The sequence below is a fragment of the Neopsephotus bourkii genome, unplaced genomic scaffold, assembly GCF_033783945.1.
Source record: "Neopsephotus bourkii isolate Nb327-2 ecotype Australia unplaced genomic scaffold, CSIRO-AGI_Nbou_v1 NB_1245, whole genome shotgun sequence".
Classification (NCBI taxonomy): domain Eukaryota; kingdom Metazoa; phylum Chordata; class Aves; order Psittaciformes; family Psittacidae; genus Neopsephotus; species Neopsephotus bourkii.
The window spans coordinates 101,417-127,220 of record NW_026901730.1 but is presented as its reverse complement, the minus strand read 5'-3'; the positions used below and the strand labels follow the sequence as shown (position 1 = coordinate 127,220).

The 25,804-nt window shown below is 38.9% G+C and overlaps 1 protein-coding gene across 1 annotated transcript in view; it reads right to left on the bottom strand.

Annotated features, from left to right (window-relative positions):
* Window positions 1–362: 362 nt before the first annotated feature.
* The window catches only part of TFPI (tissue factor pathway inhibitor), a 56,839-nt gene continuing 31,397 nt past the window's right edge, over window positions 363–25,804 (bottom strand). The window contains 7 exon segments of the mRNA XM_061364644.1: window positions 363–668; window positions 1,018–1,200; window positions 14,380–14,472; window positions 14,958–15,053; window positions 16,811–16,987; window positions 20,052–20,090; window positions 23,480–23,500. Coding sequence (XP_061220628.1) covers window positions 556–668; window positions 1,018–1,200; window positions 14,380–14,472; window positions 14,958–15,053; window positions 16,811–16,987; window positions 20,052–20,090; window positions 23,480–23,500 — 722 coding nt within the window. The 3' untranslated portion in view covers window positions 363–555.

The window sequence follows — 25,804 nt, the reverse complement described above, 5'->3', positions numbered from 1 at the left end:
TTAATTCTGATCTCATACTCATTTTACAATAGTGTTGTTATATGCACTTTGATGGAGTTAAATCTAGCTTGCATAACCTAAAATAAATCTTACTAAAACAAACCCAGTGCCTATTTCCTATTTATAGCAACAGATCTATCTTTTAATCTACAATTGAAACAATCATGCTTGACAAGTGATTATTCTTTGACAAGCCTTATGCTTTCTTTAGCACAAAAACAGATTTCTAAAAAAGAATACTGGGGTAAAGTAAGTTTGAATCTTGTCTGCTTCTATCATGAGTTATACACCCACACAGTCTGCTCTGTCGTGTTTCCATCTCTGACAAGTATATACAATTGAACTACATTCAAGAGCCTGTATCAAAGTAAAAGGTTATGTTTATTAACATGAATGAGGAATACATAAGAAAAACAATCAGTTTAATAATAGTGTAATCAAAATAATCAGTACAGTAAATACATTTAAAAGGTGTACACTAAAGGCTTTCACTCACAGGTGAATAGTAGTTTACATTTCCACAAAAATTACATTCAGTTCACAGTTCCATAAAAATCAAAGCTGTATTCTTTCAGGGTTGATTTCCCCTTACAGAGGCTTTACTGACTCTTTCTTTCTTTTCTTCTTGATTTTTATTAATCTTCTTTCACCTTTTTTTTTATTGAATCCTAAAGTTAAAATGAAGAAAGATTAGATGCTGTATGATTAACACATCCAAAATTATCAGAAATGAGGCAAGTCTTCTGTTGAAGAAATATTATTAAAAAAAGAGAACATGTCTTACCTAAAGTCTTCATATGCCTGACCAATGCCAAGTTGTCTTATTTATGTTCTTGTGCACTGTATTTTACTGTACATCTTTCTCTCTCTAGCTCTGATTTCCATTTTCACTTTTCTAAGATTTTCAACTATTATGTTTTATTGGGCCAATACTTGCTGTCAAAATTTGCAAGAATATTTCAGCATGTATAACATTAACCTCTTATGATAGTCTGCGAAAGTATCACTCCCCTATACCTTTCTTGCAGATCCTCAAACACGACTTTCTGGAGGTGAAATTATTTTCATTCCCACCACAACCACTGTAGCTAAATGTGTGACATCTTCCAGTTGAGAAGTTGTAGAAAAATCTTAGCTCTTTGGCTCTACAAAGTCCTCTGTCCATAGGGGTCATACACAAAGAAGGGATAGGGGGTGGTTCTGGAAACACCAAGAGAAGCAAGGTTAGAGACAACACTGCAGTTTACCAGTTTTCTGATATGTTGATATGTATATGAGATTTTAAGCCAACAGAACTTAGATAAAATTTACTGGCAAGTTTTATTCTGCCCTCCTGAAAATCCAGGATACCTAAGCACCTTTCTTTTTTATGATTACACAAACCACCACAGCAAATGTTATTCTTTCTTTGTACTCCAAAAGCCAGCAAAAACTTACCTGAAAGCAAGGTTTGTTATTACGTATTTAGTGATAAAATTGCCATTTATGTGCTAGGAGATACTATTCAAATAAAGTTAGAGAAGTTTTAAGTGAAGTATTTGTAGAAAGTGAAATAAACTTGGACAACTTTAAAGATACGGTAAATATTTATGATAACTAATGAGTTCATTACTACTAGACAATCTGAAATAAAGTAGAAGGTAAAACTACCCAGCATTTCCAGTGTAAGATTCAATACCTTAATATCAGGTTTGTCATGAATACAGAAAGCTTGAGCTAAGTAACAGAAGTTGGTCTATCGGAAAACACTGAGCAGTTATCAAGAAACATCTTGTGAGTTGTAGAAAAACAAAGGATTGAATGTGAAGAGTGAATACACAAAGTGATTTGAGATGTTCGTAATTTAGTGCTGCAGTTGGGTTTTTATCATTCCAAGGCGCAGGCTGATGGTTTCTTTCTTCAGTGTCACTGCAAGTGAGAGTCTGAGAACTGCAACACTGGAAGGTGAGCCTGAGGTATTCAAAGTACCAGGGGTATCCGAAGTACCCGGGCACTGAAGCAAGCTCAAGAAGCAAACCCATGCCAGAATCCCCAAACCTGAAGAAACCTCATCATCTATCACCCTGGAGTGACTCATATACAAACTGATACAATTGCTGCACAGGATGCAGGAAACCTATGGGGAGCCACTATATCACCAGTTATGAGGTACCTCAAGGAGCACCACTGCCCTTCAAGAAGTAGCAGTTTAGACGCGGGAGTCACGGACAACGCAGAAACGATCAATGTGATCAGCGAATGCCAATTTATTACAAAGCTTTAACTCCTTATATACCATTTCTTACAGGCACTTACAGTGATTTGGCATATTATGATTGGATACATGTCTTGAAGACCCTTAGTGATTAACACACAATTGGTTAAGCACAGGTGTGAGAACCAGACCTCGAAAGCTTGCCAACAGTCCACAGTTCTCATTAACTCAGTGAATTACAGCTTCTTATCTTGCTTGTTTAAGCTTCCTCGGGCCTCTCACGGCCTTGCTGTATCTTTCAGGATTATTCAGTTTTTGCACCAATTATGCATTCTCCTGTGAGAACACTGCCTCCACATCTCCCCCTTTTTGTTTTATGTATCTTTTGGATGACCCTACTTGAGCAGGGGATTTGGGCTAAATCATATTTTCAACATATGCCAACTACAGGCTGCTGGGCCTGCCCCTTTTTTCTGCTGTATGGCTCTCTGGTAACAGGGGAGGCCATCCTTCCCATCAAGGTCTGGCATGGCATGTGTCCCCACCGCTCCACGCCTGCTGGGTTGCAGCCAGCAGCGGAGCTAAAGGTTCTTCTTGGTGGCAGGCACAGAGGCCAATCCAGTCTTGCCCTTGATTGTGGTAGCAGGCATTTGGTCAGCCTCAGTCCTTGCACCTTGTTGTCAATGCGGTTTCACCTGCTTCATCCAATAACAAGTTGTTATTATGGCAAGGCACACACACAGATTTACATTAGCAGAGTAACTATTACAGAGTGCAGCAGCATGTTGAAGATGCTGATGCCAACAAGGGACTAGCCAAAGAAATTTCTTACCAGCGGAATTCTCACACCCTCTTAATTTGTTCCTGCTTTATAACACTACCATTGTATTAGAATATTTCTATCTTTTGCCTTAGCATTTTCTAGCAGCTACTACAAATTTGCATACTCTGACATTTCTTTTACAAGTGACAGATCTATACAATACAAGGTGTAGCTTCTTATCAGTAACTGGCTAGTGAATACAGGTGGTTTCATACACAAAATCAAAGCCTTGAACAATAGCTACTTTACAAACACACATATTCAAGCTGTTACTTTTCAGTTGCCCCCAAATGATGTTTAGCAATCATTGGTTTTTCTCTTCCTCTATCTCATTCTGCTTGGGGTGTTCACATTCAGCTCCTGCAGCTGAGGCATCAGGTTCCTCCATTCGTCTTTCCAGCTCATGGCAAGGCCTGACAAACTTTGCAGGCATTCGCCATGGACCTGTAGGCAGGAGGACACAAATACACCTCCTCCTCCAGGTTATCAGTTCTTGAGAAGTGGACAGGTTAAACAAGGAGTTTGCTGCATCATTGCCCCTTTTCTACTATCTATTAGAAACTTTTACATGAACCCAACAACAAAAATACACAGAACACTGCCCTCAACAACACATATGGGATCCCACAAGCACATTCCACACAACTACAATATTTGAAGCACAAAATCCCAACAATCATTACTTCCACTACACAATCCCATGTACAGAACATGGCACAAGGACCCTGTGGAGACTAACAAGAAACCAGCTCTGAGAAGCATCATCACAGTGCGAGGTGGCAGGCTCAACCTTAGCAGGCATCCCCGCAGAGGCTCTGCCTCCCCCACATTGCATGAGGCTTGGGGTTTTATACCGACCAAAATGCACACTCATTCCGACACAGGTGGCCAGCCTATGTTGGAAGAAGTAGCCAGCAGCATTTATAAAGGTCTCCAAAGGTCGATAGAAACCTGGACATACTTATTTTTACCAGCTTCTAGTACATGAGTATCACACAGAGAATGTATTAAATGAGTTGTATATGGGGTCATAAGTCCTCAGTCCATCACAGTCTGCCCGATACTCCTGATAAGAGCATACGAGAGACCTTCCCACTGCGGGTCTTGATGCAGAACATACACCACCAGGAAAGCACACAATACAATACATCTGCATCCTCCACTGGTCTCACTTCTCCATTACAGCTGTGCATTTAACATGAGGATCTGGGGGATATAAATCAGGCTCCTTTTCCAGATGAATAGGCTCCAGGTCAAAAGGACCATCCACGTCAGCATCAGAATTATCAGGCATCAGAACCTTAGGAGCAGTGCACAGGCTCCTTCTCGGGGTCAATGGGGCCAGAGTCAAAAGGATCATCTTCATCTCTGTCCTCAGTCTTTGCAGCCGCAGCGGCAACCAGCGAAGGTTGGGAGGGGGATGGGGGATGGTGGTGTTTTTGGTGTTGTTTTTTTTTTTTTTTTTTTTACCTTAACGTAAAAAAGGTTGCTCCCTTCACTTTAAGAAGGACTGAAAACATCCATAAAACAGATGTCCTAAGCTCAAATTTCAATTCATTCAATCACTGACAAGGGGGGTGTCCTGGGGCAGTGCTGACTCTTTCCAGTGTTTCACCCATCGAGCTGGCACCCGCCGCAGACCGGAATCCGTAATTACACACATATTACCTTGACCACTTAGTTTTACTTCTGCAGGACCTTTCCAAATGCCAGTTTCCAAATCCTTGTACTGGACCAGAATACCCAGAATTTTAGTCATATAGCCTGAACCTAATGCCTGACCATGTATTATAGCAGGGGGGGTCATTAAAATCTCCTGTCAATCGCAAAAAATTCATAACATATACAGCTTTCTGTATCCTTGCAACATATAAAGAATCGCAGACAATACTGAGGGGTGTCAGGTCATTGTTGAAATACTGCAATAACAGCACTTAGCTCTACTGTTTGTAGCAAATTGGAAAAATGACCAAATATCTTCTGCTCTTTCCAACCATCGTCTGTTTGTCAAACATATCCGGCTGTGTGATTAATTTTGCTTGCATCTGTAAAGACAGTTAATCCTACAATGGGTTTACTAGGATAAAAGGTAACATCTTCAAACTGATTATTCTTTACCATTGTAAACATATTATGAGGTGGAAAATGTATATTAAGAGGACCAACAAAACCTATCAGAGCAAACTGAACAGCAGAGCTAGATTGTTGTGCCCAGTCTAACCATACCCTGGTAAGTGGCAAAAAATTTGTGATGGATCACAGCCCATAATATCCTGACAACGTGAACGACCTCGTATAATCAAAAGAGCAAATACTTCTAACCAAGTAGTTACAGTAGTTACAGTTTTACGTAGGAAAATCCATTCTAAAATGCATAAAGAATCAGTCTTTTGAAGATCCCACTGTGCTAGTAGACTAAATGGATAATACTCAATAACCTGTAAATCTGGATTCCATTGAGCAGCATAAGAGGTGGTGATTTCTGTCATGCTGTGATCTAAGCCCTCATTCTGAGCTTTTAATTTCTTTTTTTTTTTTTGACTCACCCTTTAGAAGGGGCATGAGATAAGTCAGATCATCATTTGTTATTCCACACAAAGGGCGGATCTATTGAATATCACCCATCAATTTCTGTACGTCAGACAACGTTTTTATCTGTGTGGTAATTTTAACTTTTTGAGGCCTAATTTCAGTTCCGGAAATGATCCACCCCAGATATTTCCAAGGGTTTCATGCTGCTCTCTGTCTGGTGCAATTACCAGTCCTGCTTTCGCTAATTCTGATTGTAGCAGGTAGAGCAGATGGTCCTTGTTTAAATCTTTGCCTGCAATTAGGATATCATCCATATAGTGATTTGCAGTTTTTATCAGATCGGTTGCAATACTCAGGCAACATACAGTTGACAAAGAACAGGAGAATTTTTCATACCTTGAAGTAAAACAACCCATTCATATCTCTTAGCAGGCTCTCTTTTGTTAATTGCTGGGACAGAGAAAGCAAATTTTTCACAATCGCTTGGGTGTAGAGGAATTGTGAAAAAAAACAGTCTTTTAAATCAATTACTATTAAATCCCAGTCCTGAGGTATCATTAAAGGGCTAGGCAAGATAGGTTGCAAAGCAACGACATTCAGTTGCCTTGTGTCCAAATTTGTCATATCTAATACATTTATCTGCAAAACCAATCACCCCACTGGGGGGGGGGGGAGGGGGGGCGGGCTGATGAACTAATTTTCTTTACAGTACACTGTTTCTTTTTAAAATGTCCCATCCATCCACAATTATAACATCTCATACCTTTAGCACCCCCACAATCGCTCTAACCTGATTGTAAAAGGGGTTTAAGAGCAGCAGAAAAGGCAATAAGCCATGTATCCAGCCTTTTCCCCTGCTGTGCTCACTTTAAATCATATCTGAAGGTGGGGAGTAAGCAACAATTGAGCTATCACACGGATATCATATGGTGCTAAGATATATGCAGAAAAAATATGTGCAGTAATTGCCCGAGTATATGATGATTTAACCCGCAGGATGTTACCGGTTGACGTGCCTCCTTTACTGCCTTTAAATCCAATGCCTCTCACTCCTTTCCCCCCTGCGGAGTGTTAAACACCGGGAATGCCGAGGGACCCATAGCCAAAAATTCCACAATTGCATCTTTGATCATCGCACGCCAACCTTTAGCAGGGTTATTACCGTAATCCCCTACCCCGTGCCCAACACTCCCCTCCCACTCCCCTTTCTTTACTACTGGATTGTAGGAGGGTGGGGCAGAGGGTTCAGAGGTTTCTTTTGTCTCCAATACTTTAATTTCTTCAGCAGCTGTCACAGTTGACCATCACTGAGGCTGGTCCGCATCTGCCAACGAGCCGAACTGTCTGAACCGTCTGAGTCTGAGTCAGGATTAGGAAGGGGAGAGTACAAGCCCGGTTCTGCCGGAGACTCTGGGTCTGGTTCCAATTCCGATTCGGCGTCTTCTTCCTCTAGGTTGAAGGTGACCCCGTTTGCACTTTCTACTTGTACTTTCGGACGCGAGCGCCCTTTCACTTTATCTTCCCCCTTATGCTGAGGAGGCTTCTGCGGTGCCGTGCTAGGCACAATGGGGAGGGCAAATACCATAGAGGTAGCACTCTTCTCTACATCTGACTGACTTTGTGAAGGAGCAGCGGCCAAGAGAGCAGATGCCATTGCTGCCCGTTCCAATTTTAATTCCTTTAAAGTCTCAGTTATCGATCTCTATAACTAATACTTCAGGGCTTCCTTTGTCCCTTTACTAATCTCATCCCACAACGCCTGACCTATACGTTCCCATTCAGAAACTTCAAAGGTGGCTTGCTGTGTGGGGATAAAGCCATGATCCCGGGCCCACTTTAACAGCCTCTGTGAGGCGGCACTATCATGTTGCAATCCTCTTTTAGAGAGAATTATGTTGGAGGAGCTCCATCACTGCCTGTTCCTCTTCGGAAGGCGAGTGCCCCATCTCCTCCCTGGCCGCTCACCCGATCAGGGCGAGATCCCACAGTTACTCCACTGTTTGCAGACGTCTGACTTCCACAGCGCCGGGGCAGCGCTGACTTTCGACCGGCTCTCCGCCCCCTCTTCTTTTGATCGGACCTTCAAACTTGCACGCCACAAGTTACCGATCTGAGGGTCCCTGTTCGGGCGCCATTTGTCGATGTGGGAGTCACAGAGGCAGGAACGATCAATGTGATCAGCGAATGCCAATTTATTACAAAGCTTTAACTCCTTATATGCCATTTCTTAAAGGCACTTACAGTGATTTGGCATATTATGATTGGATGCATGTCTTGAAGACCCTTAGTGACTAACACACAATTGGTTAAGCACAAGTGTGAGAACTTGACCTCGAAAGCTTGCCAACAGTCCACAGTTCTCATTAACTCAGTGAATTCCAGCTTCTTCTTATCTTGCTTGCTTAAGCTTCCTCGGGCCTCTCATGGCCTTGCTGTATCTTTCAGAATTATTCAGTTTTTGCACCAATTATGTGTTCTCCTGTGAGAACACTGTCTCCACATAGCAGAATTGAGATAGCTGAGATCTGAGTGCATAAATGGGAATATGCAGCTAGTCAGGTGGCTTTCTTGAAGTTGCAAAGCAAGGTAGAAGTGGTTCAGAACTAAAAAAAAGTAAACACTTTAGAGAATACTTTGGGTTACAGCAGAACTGAAAACACTCTGTTGTTACAACAGTGGGAAGCAGGTAAGTTGCTGAAAGCAAAAGTTATGAATTAAGGTGGCCAATTCAAGAGGCTGACAAGAAAATATCCAAAAAGAACATGATGCATTTTACATGTTGTCGTGGTTTAAGCTGAACCCAGGACACATGGATTCATACATTACACCTGCTGAAAAAAGCTCATCTGTCAAACATAATAGCTGAACTGACATGGTGAAAACTACAGAAAAATTGCTGGGAAAGAAACAGCATGGTGATATATAAGACAGCAAAATGAAATTAATAATAATAAGCTGTGTTACATCGTCATACTATACAACAAGAATCCTGAAATGCAAAAACTGAGTCATAAATTGTTTTTTCAAGATAGATTAAATTAATTTCAGGTTATAAAATGAGCACTATTTCTTGTTATACACTGTGACATTATCATAAGAGACAGGTTCACCCTGGATTCAGAGTAAGAGCCCACAATGTGATACACTTGATATTAAATGTAGTGTTTTATTTATAAAGAACATGGCAGCTGAATTAAGTAATGCAGTGCTTTTGGTACAGCTCTGAGAACTCTTGTACCTAGAATTCATTTAATCTCTCTAGCTGGAGAGTTTTCAAAGTACATGTTCAGAAACATTAAAAAAATAAATGCTTACCTATTTTAACCTTATAATTTCTGAACCTAAAAAGAACAAAGCAGAAAGGCTTGCCAGAAGGAAAGAGACAAACAGCATACATTTGTTAATTATATAACGGAATTTAAGTACATTGTAATGTTAATTACTTATCTGGTATGTAGAAGTTTCCAAAAACTCCACAGTCCCTTCATGAAGGATCTGTCACAACTGTAAGCTTTAGGGGAGCCACGGAGCCAACAACGTGGTTAGCAGTAAGGATTACCTATGTACATATAATGCAACAGGCAGAGCAGCATCCAAATACTATTCAGAATCCTTCGTGTACTCTTTCTAAAACTTATGTTGTTCTTTGTCTAGATCACTGCTAGATAAATGTCCCAGAAAGCAAATACTATTCCTGTCCATCTTCAAAATATCTGCATATTCTTTATAACCACAGAAGCAACCAGCCCATGAAGAAAACCTCTTAACTTTGCCATACAGCAGCCATGTTTTTCAACTATATATATATAGCTGAAATATAGATATTAAAATAAAAATTAAATTACTTATCATAATTTCCTGTCTGCCAAGGATCATAAAAAAATATTGATTTTAATATACTGATCACTAAAAGACCTATCTTTAAATTACTGTAAACAAAAAATACATAATGTGTCATGTCCAGCCCAACGTCTAGATTGTCAGGACAGTCTATCAGCCCCAGCTTTTAATGCTGTGCTTATACGCATGTTGTTACACTGAGTTTAGATATTATGCCTGTTCTTGAGTTCCTCTCTCTAATGTTTTACAACCTCATTTTAGTGAGTGTTGTTGAACTGTTGTATCTCTTACTTTTTCTATGAAAGAAAAGAAGAAATGAAAGCAGCAAAATCCCACAACCTACAAAGCTACACAGAGAGGAAGGGTGCACACTGAAAAGAGAAAAAAAAACAAAACTAAATCATCAATGCATGTTCCACTATCAGAATTGTTTTCCCCAATCTAGTCATTACAGATCTGTAAATTACAGATATCAGTTTTATTAAGAGGCTACTTGAGATAGAAATGCTGTTTGTAAGTCTTTTTTTCTCAATTTAGATTATGTTTTATCAAACATTTTCACAGTGCAAGTAGCAGTACACATTACGTAACTCATTACATGCTAACACCAAGTTAACTAACCTGAAAATTAACAGATGTCATTAAATGCTTTCTAACTTTTTAATTGTCCTGGGTTCAGCAGTAGCAGTCATTTTTCTCCTTCTTAGTAGCCGGTGCAGTGCTCTGTTTTTGACTTTCAGCTGGGAACAGCGTTGACAACACCAATGTTTTTTAGTTGATGCTCAGTAATGTTTACTCTGACCAAGGACTTTCTGAGCCTCATGCTCTGCCAGGGAGGAGAGGAAGCCAGGAGGAAGCAGAGACAGCACACCTGACCCAAACTAGACAAAGAGGTATTCCATAGCACAGCACATTATGCTCACTATATAAACTGGGGGCAGTTACCCAGAAGGGTTAGATCACTGCTGGGTCTGGCTGGGTATCGGTTGGTAGGTGGTGTGTGGTTGTATTCTCTTCCCTTGTTATTTCCCTTATCATTATTATTATAGGTGGTAGCAGTAGTGGTTTGTGTTATACCTTAGGTACTGGACTGCTGTTATCTCAGCCCATGGAGTTACATTCTTTCGAGTCTCCTCCCCATCCCTGAGGTACCGAGTTACCAGCTGGGCTTAAACCATGATATTAATACATGCAACTACATGGCCCATCTTCTGGCCTTTGATGCGATTTCTACAGAAACCAACTGGTTATTTATTTACATTTACAGAAGAAGCCTTAAGACTCTGTCTTCACTCCTGTGTTCATGCTATTCTGTTTTTTCAAAATACCTGACTGAAACTCGGTTTAAATACCCAATAGCAAGCTCACAAACTCGGATTTGCTATATATATTATTTGCCAAATATATTCATTATGAATCAGGTCATGAACGAGCTTGGGAAAAAAGAATTTACAATTAGTACAAGCAAAGGACAAACGAAAGCTTCCAAGCTGAGCTAGTCAAACATTTCCAGGTGTGAAGTTTACTTCTGGAAAATGCCAATACAATGAAATACAAAGTGTTCCTCAGAAACATGCCAATTCCATCAAAAACTTTTGAAGGAAATTAGGTCTCGGAACCTATCTTAAGCAGAGCTCGGGAACTGGAACTCCCCAACTAGCTCTGCAGGGGTTCCTCACATGAGTTTCAGGTTTTACAACAGCAGAATATAGTGTAGATCTTTCTGTTACCTTATCCTTATGTTACTTTTTTATTTTTCTTATTTGAATTTGCAGATGTTTTGGACTGATTTTGTTTTGGTGAGAGAATAAGACCAAAATTGCAATATTTAATATTTCATTTCTGGAAAAAAATAGGTAAACCAGTTATATGAAATAATAGACAAAAAGCAGGCTATTGTTTTTACCTGTAAGACTTCTGTACCTTATCCTTCACTGCTACCTAAACAATCTCTAAATATGTATGCTTTAATTCTTATGGTACAGCATTATCATGAATCCCAGGCAAACTCCTCTACGGCATGAAAAGATGACCTGATTATACTTTTGAATCTCTGAAACATACCTATTCAGATATAGACTCATATTTATCAAAATAATCCCAACTCTGCCTTGCAACATTAATCATTACCTCTCAGGATTATCTGTGGTGGTGTGACAAACAATTATTAATTCATCACACAACAAAATAAGTTTGAAATGATCTGGATGAGGAACAATGCTCACCGTATTTTGTTTCGCTAGACAAAGGGGTGTGACTTTAAAGAAGCTTCAGATTAATTGACAGATTTTCGATATATGTAGACTTCAGTATCTCATTTCTAGTTGCAGCAGAGAGAAAAGAAAAGGATCTTCAGGTACACAAAATATTACAAAAACAATGAGTCATCTGCACTTGACAGTGCTCTACAGGTATAAATTACAGCAGATCCATTATAGCAAATAGAACCATGTCAGTTTACAACAGTGAAAGATACAGCCCTGAACTGTCTCTGCGTGCCATTCTGCATTTGCTGAATTGACTTTTGATCCTGCACCCCACTTAGATCTCACAAATCAAATGTAGAGTATAATTCTCGTAATTTCCTACCATAGAACACTTTGTACAATCTAAAAATTAAATCTTTTATTCTTGGTTTCACTTTCTCTTAACTTTCCCAGAATAAAAGTTATCTTAGATCTTGCAACAAAGACTAGAACAACTTCACTCTCTGCAGAAAGTTCATTGATGAGAGACAGCATTGTAAATTTCATGTTTATATGCAGGAACTAAAAAGGTGTTTTGTTTAGCCAAGAGTTTAACTGAAGTGTTTAATTTTCTGAAGATCAAGAACATCTAAATCTAATAATCTGATGTCAGAGTTACACATACCACCAACAATATGTATTTTTTTCCTGAAATCAAGATGAAATAACATTTCAATTGTGAGGTCAGGTATTCTATAAAACACAACTTCTTGCAAATTTTTTTTAATCGTGGTCACGTATCATGTAGATACATAGCCAGGTCAATATTCATGCAAAACTGATGTTATTGTGGCAGACCAGTGATTTTGCCTGTACTTGAGAAGACGGACTTCAGCAGCTCCCTCCCAGACAGTTCATCCTGACCTCCTATGTGCTGTCTGCAGAAGAGGCCCAGCACCAGCTTTCTGTCCTGGCTCTTTGGCTGTGGGAGCAGAGGCCAAACATTCATGCTCTACTCACTCTGTTGCTGGACAGCCGAGAGCGGCCACCCTAGAGGCTGGATTCAAATGGACTTTTAGGTGGGGAAGCGAGGCACAAGCGAGGTTCTTGTCTCACTGAGGGGAAAGTCACAGTGTGTGTTTGTGTGAGGTGGCTCTACCTTACAACTTCAGTTTACACCTTTGCCTCTATTAATAGCAGGAATGGAGGCTATGTGCTCCATGTCTATATGGAGAAATCACCTGTTAGTTTTGGCCCTATACCTTCCTCCCTCTGTAGTGCACAAAAGCACAAGATTTTAGCTCATCCCAGCAGCCTGAAAGCTACAGTCTGATAAACAGAATAGCAGGAGTTGGCTGCACATGGCAAGCTAGTGCAAGACAGACAAAGGTTATATAGCACGGGAGAACATGTGGGGCCTTCAGACTTTCCGCTGAAATGCATTGGTCCTTCCAAGGTCATATACCTTACCTGACCATCCAGCTACACTGACTCCACTCACCACTGTTCACAGACCCTTTCTTCCACTAACCTTCAAATCTTCTCTTTCTCTTACCTTCATCTATGCCTCAGAAAATCTGCTGTACCAGAAAATTCATTGGTGCTGAAGCAACCAAGAACCCTTCAATTTCCTCTGAGAAAACAGTCAGTCATGCCCTGTTGCTTGTATAGATTAATTTTGAGGATTCATATTATGAGTGAAAACCTTCAGGGAACATGTATGCTCTTATTTCCCTAGACATATTACCAGGCCTTAAGTAAGTAAAATATTTTACAGTAAAATAAGTTGCCAAAAGCTTTACTGGTTTATATTTAGTCATTTTAATAACAGTGTGTATTGATGCTTTGTATGTGGCAAGTGAACAATCCAGCTATCACAGAAACTTACCTTAACCCAACAGTTAACATGGATCACAGTGAAAATGAAAAAATAGAATACAACACACATTCAAGCTTTATTAGACACACCATTCTAAGCAAAAAGCACAAGAATGCTATCTTACATGCCCACTATCTTACAGATCATATAAAACACAAACCCCTCAATGAGTCTGTAAGTCATCACTCAATCCCCAGAAGTACAAATAAGTGTAAATGCAAAAAAATAACAGAAATACTTGGTAAGAACGCTCAGGCTTTTTCCAACTGTTTGTTGCTTCCTCTTGCATAACTGTGGATCAAAAATGACATGTCTCAAATTCAATTACGTTTTACAGTATGAGCAAATAACAGCAATCTATAGTGGACAGCATCCAGATGCAGAAATTGTTAAAACCTAACACTCTACAGTACAGGTCCCATCTGCATTATAATACATAATGCAAAAATACTACCTTGAAGCAGACAAAAAATTTACTCTCACTCAGATTATCTTAGTGAAAATGAAAACATATTACTATAAATATACAGTGCCATATCCCAAAATCCAAATATGGTCCCTTTTTTTTTTTTTAAATGAGTTAAAGGAGCTTTAAATCAGCTTCCAGTTGATCCTCACAAAAATATTAATATTGACTAAAAGAACTCTGCATCACTGCTTTTGCTCTTTTTGTATCTATGAGATCTTCAGGAAACACACACTTTCAGAAGAGCACAAGATTTGGTCAGTCCTCCACTTCCTGATATTTATGTAAGATCTCTAAGTAGCAATGTATCTTTGCTTTTCTCTGCTTATGAAAACATTTGACATGGATCAAAGCCCATTCTTTAGTCTCAGGTATGTTGGAAAATGGGTGGAAATGGAAAAGCAACCCAGACTGCACATAAAAGACAAACAGCTAACAACTGAAAAAACGAATTCTTACCAAAGAAAATGGGAGACTGGTTGCGCTTCTCTTTTGGGGAACTACTGTTCAGAGTGTTTGACTTCTTATTTGGTGCAGTTGGCAACAAATTTACTAAAAGGAAAAGAAAAGTGGTGTGTGTGAAACTTAAGTGATGGTTATCTAGACACACCAAAGCTCTGAAAATAACTTTCGACTGGTACCCATTTGTCTTGCTCCATGCCAGTATTAATACCACTAAAAGACAGCAAGCATTTCTTTGAGTCCCAAAAGTGTAGGAAACTCATATGCTGAGGTATCTTTGGGATGGATTCCTTTTTCTTCTTTAATTTTACCAATGAAAGTTTTAAATCAAACATGGTTGGTAAGGTTGTTTTTATATAGCTAGCAGACATTCTAACATTTGCAATTGTAAGCCTTTTTCAAAATACATATTACTGAAAGAAAAATGGTTATGAAGTTATCCTTAATGTTTCTGTCTTCACTGTGCTTACAGATTTCATATAACATACGTATCTTCAAATAAATGGGAAAATGAGTGGACAAGGGACATCTGCAATAAAGAAGGATCACTATAAACAGCAAAAGCAAATTCTTACCAAAAGTCCCAGGGAACTGGTTGGGTACTTCTACCAGGGAACTGTTGTTCACAGTGTTAGGGTGCTCTTCAGTTGGAACAATTGGCAATAAATTTGCTAAAAGAAAAATAAAAGGAAAATAATAAGGAAAAAACCCAAACCCAAATTGGTACCAATGAGGTGGACTGTGAACTGGCTGAAGGAGAGAAGCCAGAGAGTTGTAGTCTATGGGGCGGAGTCTAGTTGGAGGCCTGTATCTAGTGGAGTGCCTCAAGGGTCGGTACTGGGACCAGTATTATTTAATATATTCATCAACGATTTAGATGAGGTAATTGAGTGTACTATCAGCAAGTTTGCTGATGACACTAAGCTGGGAGGGGTAGCCGACACGCCAGAAGGCTGTGCTGCCATCCAGAGGGACCTGGACAGGCTGGAGAGCTGGGCGGGGAATAACTTGATGAAATATAACAAGGGAAAGTGTAGAGTCCTGCATCTGGGCAGGAACAACCCCAGGTTCCAGTATAGGCTGGGGAATGACCTGTTAGAGAGCAGTGTAGGGGAGAGGGACCTGGGGGTCCTGGTGGACGACAGGGTGACCATGAGCCGACACTGTGCCCTTGTGGCCAAGAAGGCCAATGGCATCCTGGGGTGTATTAGAAGGGGGGTGGTTAGTAGGTCGAGAGAGGTCCTCCTTCCCCTTTACTCTGCCCTGGTGAGACCTCATCTGGAATATTGTGTCCAGTTCTGGGCCCCTCAGTTTAAGAAGGACAGGGACCTGCTGGAGAGAGTCCAGCGCAGGGCAACTAAGATGATTAAGAGAGTGGAGCATCTCCCTTATGAGGAAAGACTGAGGGAGCTGGGTCTCTATAGTTTGGAGAAGAGGAGATTGAGGGGTGACCTTATTAGTGTATATAAATATATAAAGGGGGAGTGTCACGAGGATGGAGCCAGGCTCTTCTCAGTGGCAAACAATGAAAGGACGAGGGGTAATGGGTACAAATTGGAGCACAAGAGGTTCCACTTAAACCTGAGAAGAAACTTCTTCTCAGTGAGGGTGACGGAACACTGGAACAGGCTGCCCAGGGAGGTTGTGGAATCTCCTTGTTTGGAAACATTCAAAACCCGCCTGGACACGTTCCTGTGTAACCTTATCTAGGTGTTCCTGCTCCGGCAAGGGGATTGGACTAGATGATCTTTTGAGGTCCCTTCCAATCTCTAACATACTGTGATACTGTGATACTCAATATCACTAAGGTAAAAACCTTGTTCTATTTAAACTAAGGCAATAGCCCCTAATCCTTTCTTTCTTCTTGAGTATTTATACAAATTTATGTGGAGGCATCATGTCAGATTGCAATTCATAGGAACTAGAAGGACAAGAAAGTGGATGAAGTTCTATGATCTGCCTGAATGGCTGTTCTTTGCCTAAGTTGAACATCCAGATCATTCAGAAGTGAGGGACAGGTTTCTCATGATACTTTTGTGGGAAGCTAGCAACAGAGAATAATGAATCCCTACACTGGCACCTCTTTTCATTACAAGACTTAGTCTGGAAAGAGTATATGCAGATGTATGGGTTAAAAAAATAAATTAGCATTTTATGATGTTATAAAGCCAAGCAGCTGGCAAATTTTACATTAAGTAAAAAAGCAGGAGTCTGTAATATTAATTACAGTTAATAGTACCTACCAGCTGGTTTAGTTTATATTTTTAGTTAAAATGTATCTATAATTAATGTTATAAATATAAATTATGTCCAGTTCAGGGTACCCTACTGTTGGCTTTTTTAACATGCCTGACAAAATATTGTGGAACATAGTATAACATGCAATATTGTTTATACAAGAATAAAACTAATGAGGACAGCAACTTACAGTTGCCTTGGCAGGTAGTCTGGCATTCTTCCAAATTCTTGAAGTTATTCTGGTTTCCTAGGCACCCACCGTACTTGAATACTTCACATAACTTTGTCTCTTTGTTATAGAAGTACCTGGAAAAATAGCCTCGGCAAATTCCAGGGTCTTTCTCATGAAAGCAGAAGTTGGGCTTTTCTACAAACAATGGTAAATGATGAACAGGGTGGAGGAAGAAAAAAATCCACACACATTCCAAGAGAACAGTAGAACTGGAGGAAATTTACAAAATAAACCTGTAACTGGACTAAAGAACAAATGTAAAATAACTGCTGCTTTATTCTACTGCTTTTGTTCTACATATAACACTACATTATTATGCTGGAGCATTAGAGGGATAGTTTTATTGCTTTTTATTCTATTTTCAAGTAGCCGGTAAATTGTATTTTGCAAACTAAGGCCTAATGATTCCTTTAAGTGTCCTCTTACATTAAAGCTCTAAGATAAAAATTAGTTTTTACTTTGAAATGAAATAAGATGTAAATCTCAGCTGGATCATTTGAATCTACACACACATTCTTGTCATTTATGTAGGCATTTTAGCCAATGTTTGTGTGAATTATACAGAAAGCAGGGTTAACAGAGAAGGAAAAATTTCTGAAGAGCGAGCAAAAAAATAAATCTAACATTTTGTCTGGTACACTCTATTGCTATTAGAGGATACATGAAACTGGGAGACAGAGCAGCTATTCTTATGATCATTTTTCAGTCCCAGTTCCTCGTTTGCAGTCACACTAACTACAGTGTCAGCCAATGACTTCACTTAGAGGAGAAAACCACATAGCTGTACAATAATCCCCAAATATCAATTTCTCAACATACTCAATTTTTTATCAAAATTGTATTCTTGAAAGAAATTAATGAAAACAGTAATTAAATATTTACAGAGGTGTCTTCTAATTCTTACTAGCAGATACTTTGAAATACAATTCTTGATTGAGCTGACTTGCAGAGAGGAGCGTACTTAGCCATCATATAGGACAACTGTATCAGACATGGCATGTAAAGGCCTCACCTGTGAAACTTGAAAGAATATTGAGAAGAAAACAGTGTGCAGAGTGCTGTTGTTTTAATAAAAATTACTACAGCATAATTACATTGAAGTTTGTAGATCTTTGAAGTAGATTTGGAGTTGCAAGGAAGTTAATCCTGTTACATCTGGTTGATCAAGTATCTATTAAAAACCTGCTAGAATCAGAATGTTATTAAATTCAACTGATGAACATCATATATTTATATAAAACATTATAATAACTCATAATGTTTTTGCAAGAAATAATTGTCAATATCTTGTATTTCAGTTGTTATAAATCTTCATGAACAGTAAATGTAAATTTCAGAGATTTCATGTAAAATTAAACCATTAAAACATTGTTGTATAAAGTAACAAAATCAACTATTTTAAGCACTCCTGAACATCTTAATTTTGGTTTTTCATTACAATTTCATTCTCTGCCAGGGAGTACATGTATTCTACAGTTCAGATATTTCATGTTTCTTACTATTCAAATGCAGTACCTATTGTGCTGCATAAGATGTGCCTATGCACATAAGATGTGCTTTCGGCTGCGAATGGAAATAAGATAGCTATGCCAACAGGTAGCAGGCAAAAGTCTACCAGAGTGATATCAATTCCTTATACCATCCATTAGGAGCTCATGCACAATAGGAGCTACAGAAACAATTCGTTCATCAAACATTGCACAAAATTGTGAAATAACAGCAAAATATTATTAGATAGATAAGAGTATGTAGACTACAGGATTATGACAGATTTTTAAAAGCAGCTGTTCTTCATTTAGAAAATCTTAATATTAAAATGGTTCTTGCAGAAAAAGGAAATTAAGTCCAAATAAGTTGAGCTCACAGCTAACTTTTATAGCCACTTTTGGAGAAAGAGGTCATGAAGGCCATTCATTCTAACTACACAAACTAGTATTATCCCTTTAAATGCCATGTCTTTCTCCAGAGACTCAATGTTCAAGACTACATTACTCTAAACAATAGTAAATATGTAATGATGTTGATGATAGCCATGAACTGAATTTAACAGGATATATTCTGTTTTTTCTAAAAACAGGGAGCTAGGGTCAGACTTAAAGAAAGTAGTGCCAAATGTCTGCAGCATCTGTAGAAAATCAACTGTACTAACTTCCATAGCATGGAATTACTCTTTTTTTTTTTTTTTTTAATGCATTAAGAATGAGAAAGACAGTAGAAAACAGGAAAAGAAAATAATCATCTGTCGCAGTTTAAGCCCAGCTGGTAACTCTGACCCACGCAGTTGCTGGCTCACTCCTTTCCCCTTTTCCCCCCTCCCTGTTCCTGGTATGAAAGTATTACAAAAACCATCCTGCAAAGATAAAGTAGTTAATCTATTTCAAAACATACATGCACATATTAGTATTTCTGTGAGGAGTTAAATGCACAGGAATTCAAGGAGGTATGAAGAAGTGTAAGCAGAGAAAGATGAGCTGCCTTGTGAAGAAACATATTTAAGTCTGCATTTATGAAACTCTGGATACCAGCATTGGGCCCAATCCAGGTACATCTCTAAAGTGGGAAGGGTGGAATGAGTCTTCACAAGCTCAAACTTAAGGTAGCTTATGTTCCTAACAAGGATATTGAACAGACCAACACTGTTTCAGAAAAATGATTCTCAGTACTTAAGCATTGGCTATTTAGGAACTCTGGGTATCTGGCATTTAAATTTCTTTAAACAGTCTGCCCCTTCAGGAACGAGAAACTTGTTCCATGGCTTAATGTGTAACGAGGGGATCTGTCCTAACATCTGTTAGCTTCTACCCAGGCAATGCTTGAAAAGTTCATTTTCACAGTGATTTTTTTCCTATTTTTCTAACAATGGAGGAAGCATTTAGATTTGGCTCAAAACACACAATAAGAGTTCCACATCACATCAATTATGCAGCGCTTGAGTCTCTGCAGAGTCCTTTTGTCTTTACTGAAAAGTGTCATGATGTGTATATTTGGGGGAGAAGAGACTGCAGCTACCATCTTCAGTGACCACAACTGTCCTCAAAGTCTTTGATGAAAACAAACGGAGAATAGGAGTAAGAACTCACTTTAGTCTGACATGGCAATTTTTGATTGCTTTTGATAGTTCACATAAGGAATGTATCAAAAGAAGCTAAATCTCTTATTGTTGTATAAGGGCCTTCGATTACAATGTAAACATAATTACCTTCCTTAATTTTTGTCAACATCCTCTTCTGAAGTAATTCTGCAATATAAATGAAAAAAAAAGGAAAAGAAAAAAGTATTAAAGTATTTAGCAAAATCAATCCTGATAATTCTCACCTGTGTTACCATGGTGCTTAACAGTAATGATGAGTACTGAGGAGGAAGAATATAGAATCTCTTCCCCTTCTTTTTTCTCCTTATTAGAGAAGTAACACAAAAGCTTGTTCTGGAGGACTGAAGTATCTTTTCCTTTCTATAGAACACCTGCTATACTGGAAACTTGAGGATATGGAAAGTACTGGAATCAAATTACGGCAATATTGAATTGTACAGGGAAATTCCTCTTCATGTTACTGGAACCAGAATCATGTATTATGCAATCTTACTCCTCTGAAGTGGAGTATTTTAGCAGACTAACAACCAAAGTGCTGTAACTGCTGGCACTGCTAATTGGAGTTGAAGTAGCTAGCTATAAGTACCTTTTGCAGGCTAATTCTTTTTTCTAAACTGTAGTTTGGCTCTCTGAACTCTCTTGTTCTGAGTTCAGTCAGGTTTAGGAATTACTTAATTCTGGCAAGTCTTTAAAAAGCTGTTCTGATTTAAGAGGCCTGGCAATTCACTCATGTTGGCTCATTTATTCATGTATTTGTGCTTAGTATTGGAAAACCAGAAACTTTGACTATTCACATTGTTTCTTCTCAATTTCTATATATATCATACAACTTCCCTTTAGCTTATTTTTAGCAGTCTTGGCCTTCACATTCTTTGCAGTGGTAACTGCCTAAGTGTCTTAAAATTTTCTTTATTTTTAAGCATTTTCCTACCTACTTTCCTACACTAGAAGCAATAAGTAAGATGAATACACTACAAAGCTGCAGAGACAGAGTCAGATTTAACAAAAAATATACTGAATTATATGTTCTTTTTACTGAACTGTGTTGGCAAAAGTCAGTTAACTTATTGATTTACTTTGTTCTATGGCTGATGGTTGACAGCATACTCTGTGTGCCACTACATTTTCTCTGCTGTTATTCATTCAAAGAGTACAGAAATAATGAGCCTTTATTGCTCCAGTTCCTTCTAACAGATTCAATACTTGCAGAGTCTTGGATCTATGTACTATTATGCATACACAAAATACTGTACTTGGGCTGGGTACCAAGATGTAGACACTAAGACAGTTCTCATTTTAAGAAACTGTTTTATACTGTGGACTTATGCCAGTTATATGCCAGTACAGGATTTGGTCCAGAAGATCTGTTCCAGATACTGTCCCAACATATATGTCAGAATCAAAATAACATTATTAGTCAAAATAGCAACATTAGATTGAAGAAATAATTTTATAGATCTTCACTCATGCGACATGATCAGGACTTTTGGATACTTTACATTCCAAATTCATTATCTATAAACCCTGCCTTTTTCAGTTTAGCCTTCTGTCTTGGAATTTCAGCTCAAATTTAGGACAAACACTCCAAATTACCAGGAAGTAGCATGTTTTGGATAAGATGGTGGCAGCTGCAGTTCTGCAAACAACCCTGCTCCAGGAGTGGCAAAAATGCTACAAAGTAACCAACAGCCAGCCTGGTGACAGAAAAATATGTGCTATCTTCACATTCAAGATCCCAGGTCCCTCTGATCCTGAATGCTAATTAAGAAAAACAATTTTCCATTTTTTATCTTGAAAGACTGTATTCACTAAAATTTAGGGAGCCATAAGTAGATCACTGTAGAAGTGAAGAAAATGCCTTTTAAGGAGGGTTGTTCTCAGAATGATGTTGCGAACTTTTATTTTTTTAACCTTATGTTTATGTATTAACTGTGGAGTTCAGCAGCAAATTTTATTTCCGTGCTGAAAATTTAATATGGAAAGAAACTTTAAAGCTGGCTGTCCATAGAGAAAAAAAAACCAAGCTAGTTAAATCCATGATACATACTATGACTTATGGAAGCCATATGAAAGAGGAAGAATTTTAAGTTTAGAAATGCCATTTTTCAGGAAAACAGACAATTACTATGTAAAATATTAATTGAAAATAATCTGTCTTTAATGCTCATGAAAATATTATTCAATTCTGATAGAGATACATATTCTGGATAACCATACAGAGTAAGTAATGATATTTAATATTCAAAAATCTGCCCAGGTTGAATTAAGTAGAGGAGGGACATCAGTTTCTTTAGCCATAAACCTTTACAGGGTGATGATTAATTAATACTAAATGTAAGTCTTTAACACACAGTTTTTGGTGGGTAGCAACCTTCAGTCCAAATTGGAAGCAACATGAACTCCTGCCTTTTAGGCTTTAAGCACTATATCCCTACCTTGTCTAATAACAAGCACTAAAACTGACATACCCTGGTTGAAGGAAATGACCCAAATATAGAGTATTGGCCTTGAGATAAGAAATCTGAAATTTGTTGCTGCTTGTAAGCTTAGCGTGTGGTTGCATTTAGGGCAAGAGATTTATAATCAAGGAAGATCCTTTATGCCTTTTTTTTTTTTTAACTTGAAATGCTAGGTTATGTTAATTAGTAACTAAGGAATTATGATTTCCCTATCATTTTTCATCAGTGGGATGTAATTTCGAGGTATACCTTACTTTAGTATCGTTAGCACTACATTTACACATATGACTTTATGTGACTTCTGTAAAGAGGGTGAGACTGTGACAGATTCTTACAAGGTCTTTCCTGGAGCACACCTAGTCTCTGAGGCTCGTTAGTGGATTTTGCCAAAAGCCATTAAAAGGTGAGTTTCAAATTGAACCGTAGAGTAAAATGCATTGAAAAATTGACACTCACTGCCAATCACACTAGATTGCCAGCAATTTGATGTTTCTCACTTGGACAAGTTGTCAGTGAAATTTTGTAGTGTTTTCCTATCTTGATGTTCTATAAGCATTGAATTGAGAGGAAAATGTAATTTATTAGAAAAATAACTGGAACCTGCTTCATTTTAGAATTTAAGATTCATATATTTGTGGGTTTTGTTTTTGGTTTCTTGAATGGATTGTCTATAGTGCCTGGTACAGTAACAGAAATGCACAGTGCTGCCAGCAGATCAGAAAATAGGTGTGAACAGTATAATGGAATAATGCCTTGACATAGTGAGTAAATAAAATGCATTCTCCTCACTTGAAAAATCAAAGGGATCAAGACCAGGGTTACCTCTTAGGAAGGATGGGTTTTCCTCTGTTAGCTGTTCTTTCACTATTTTCTGATCAGTGAAACTTTGTGCTCATATAAAACACTTGAGGTTAAATTTTGCTATTACTTATACATACAGTCCCATTGAGGCCTTGTTCCATTCATCCATACTATTCTGTCTCACTTTGTACAGGTGAAAAATGACCCCTGCTTTACTCTGTAAACACTATTGGAAATTGGTGTAATTAGAGATGTCTAATAAATGTGTATAGTCACTTATTCTTTCCCTTGCTGTGGCTGGATTCGATACAGAGGGAGAAAAGTCTCAGTCAGAGAACTGAATTACAGACTTGAGATATTCACAAAGCCTATGCTGGACAATGACACGTGTTGCTGTTGCATTGGTTTGTATTCCTATCTCCGAGGACACATCAGCTACCTGTATCTGTAGCTGAAAAATAGTATAAGGAAACAGAACCTGTGAAAACTTACTAGTAACTTTTCCTTTCATTTTAAACACCTGTAACTATTTGAAAAATTTGTAAAAGTATAAATAGGTATTAAGACTCTATAATATATTATCAAGGCTATATATTTCATGCAGACAGAAGAGATGCTTGTGAGATGTCTTGTTGTGGTCAATGGCTCAATGTCCAGCTGGAGATCAGGAACGAGTGGTGTCCCTCAGGGATTAGTGTTGGGACTGGTCTTGTTCAACATCTTCGTCGCTGACACGGACAGTGGGATTGAGTGCGCCCTCAGCAAATTTGCCAATGACACCAAGCTGTGTGGTTCGGTTGATACGCCGGAGGGAAGGAATGCCATCCAGAGGGACCTCGACAAGCTTGTGAGGTGGGCTGATGCCAACCTCATGAAGTTTAACCATGCCAAGTGCAAGGTCCTACACCTGGGTCAGAGCAATCCCAGGCACAGCTACAGGCTGGGCAGAGAAGAGATTCAGAGCAGCCCTGCGGAGAAGGACTTGGGGGTGTTGGTCGATGAGAAACTTAACATGAGGGGCAGTGTGCACTCGCAGCCCAGAAAGCCAATCATATCCTAGGCTTCATCAAAAGGAGCATGACCAGCAGGTCGAAGGAGGTGACCCTGCCCTTCTACTCTGCTCTCATGAGACCTCACTTACTGTGTGCAGTTCTGGTGTCCTCAACATAAAAAGGAGATGGAACTATTGGAACAAGTCCAGAGGAGGACCACGGTTATGATCAGGGGGCTGGAGCACCTCCTGTATGAAGATAAGCTGAGAAAGTTGGAACTGTTCAGCGTGGAGAAGAGAAGGCTGCGTGGAGACATCATAGCAGCCTTCCGGTATCTGAAGGGAGGCTATAAGGATGCTGGAGAAGGACTCTTCATTAGGGACTGTAGTGATAGGAAAAGGGGTAATGGATTCAAACTTAAACAAGGGAAGTTTAGATTGAATATAAGGAGGAAGTTCTTTATTGTAAGGATGATGAGGCACCGGAATGGGTTGTCCAGGGAAGTTGTGAATGCTCCATCCCTGGTGGTGTTCAAGGCCAGGCTGGACAGAGCCTTGGGTGGCATGGTTTAGTGTGAGGCGTCCCTGCCCATGGCAGGGGCGTTGGAACTTGATGATCTGAAGGTCCTTTCCAACCGTAACTATTCTATGATTCTATGATTCCGTGATTCTATGATTATATCTACTGTTCAAGTAAATGCCAGACACCCTGAGCTTTACTCCCTGCTCTGACTGAAGTACAACCTGTGGGCTTCACTAATTTTTCTGTTGCCTTACCACCCTCCTTTTTCCATCTGCAAAAGGGAAGACAATAAATTGTTTATTTACAGCACCTGGCTTATTGGTATCATCTGTTTAAGTCTGCAGATTCTGAGGATCAGAAGCATGATGACCAACATTATTAAAATACTACTTAGGGTAATCATAGAACAGTTAAAGAACTCTAAAGGCTACCTAGTACCAATCCCTTGCCACAGGCAGGGACACCTTTGACTAGACCAGGTTGCTCCAAACCCTGTCCAACCTAGCCTTAAACACTGACAGGGATGGGGGAGCCACAGCTGGTCTGGGCAACCTGTGCCTCACCACCCCTATAGGGAAGAATTTCTTCGTGATATCTAATCTAAATCTCCCTACTGTCAGTTGAAAGTCATTCCCCCTTATCCTATCCCTACGTGCCCTTGTAATGTGCACATTAGTCCCAATCATTATTTTCACACTGAGATGGGAGACAGATACTTACTCTGATATCTAGAAACAATCTAGTGACACAATCCATAGTAATTTTTATTCACGAAATACAAATGTGCTATGAAACAGACAATGTAACAGATTTAAGACCTGATCTAAATACTACATAGGTGTGAATTCTGGAAGGGACAGAGGTGGGTAGCAGAGACATGTATACTTAATACAGACAAAGCATGATGCTATAAATCGTCTTTTTTATATATATATATACATATATATATAGTCTGTTTGGATCAGAAACCCCAAAAAGCAACTTCTGAAAACAAGTTTCTAATTTGAAATTTCTGGAAGCATTTTTTGTAACATACATAAACTTGCTGTGCTTGCAAGTGACCTCTGCTGATCCTAGGAGATATAAA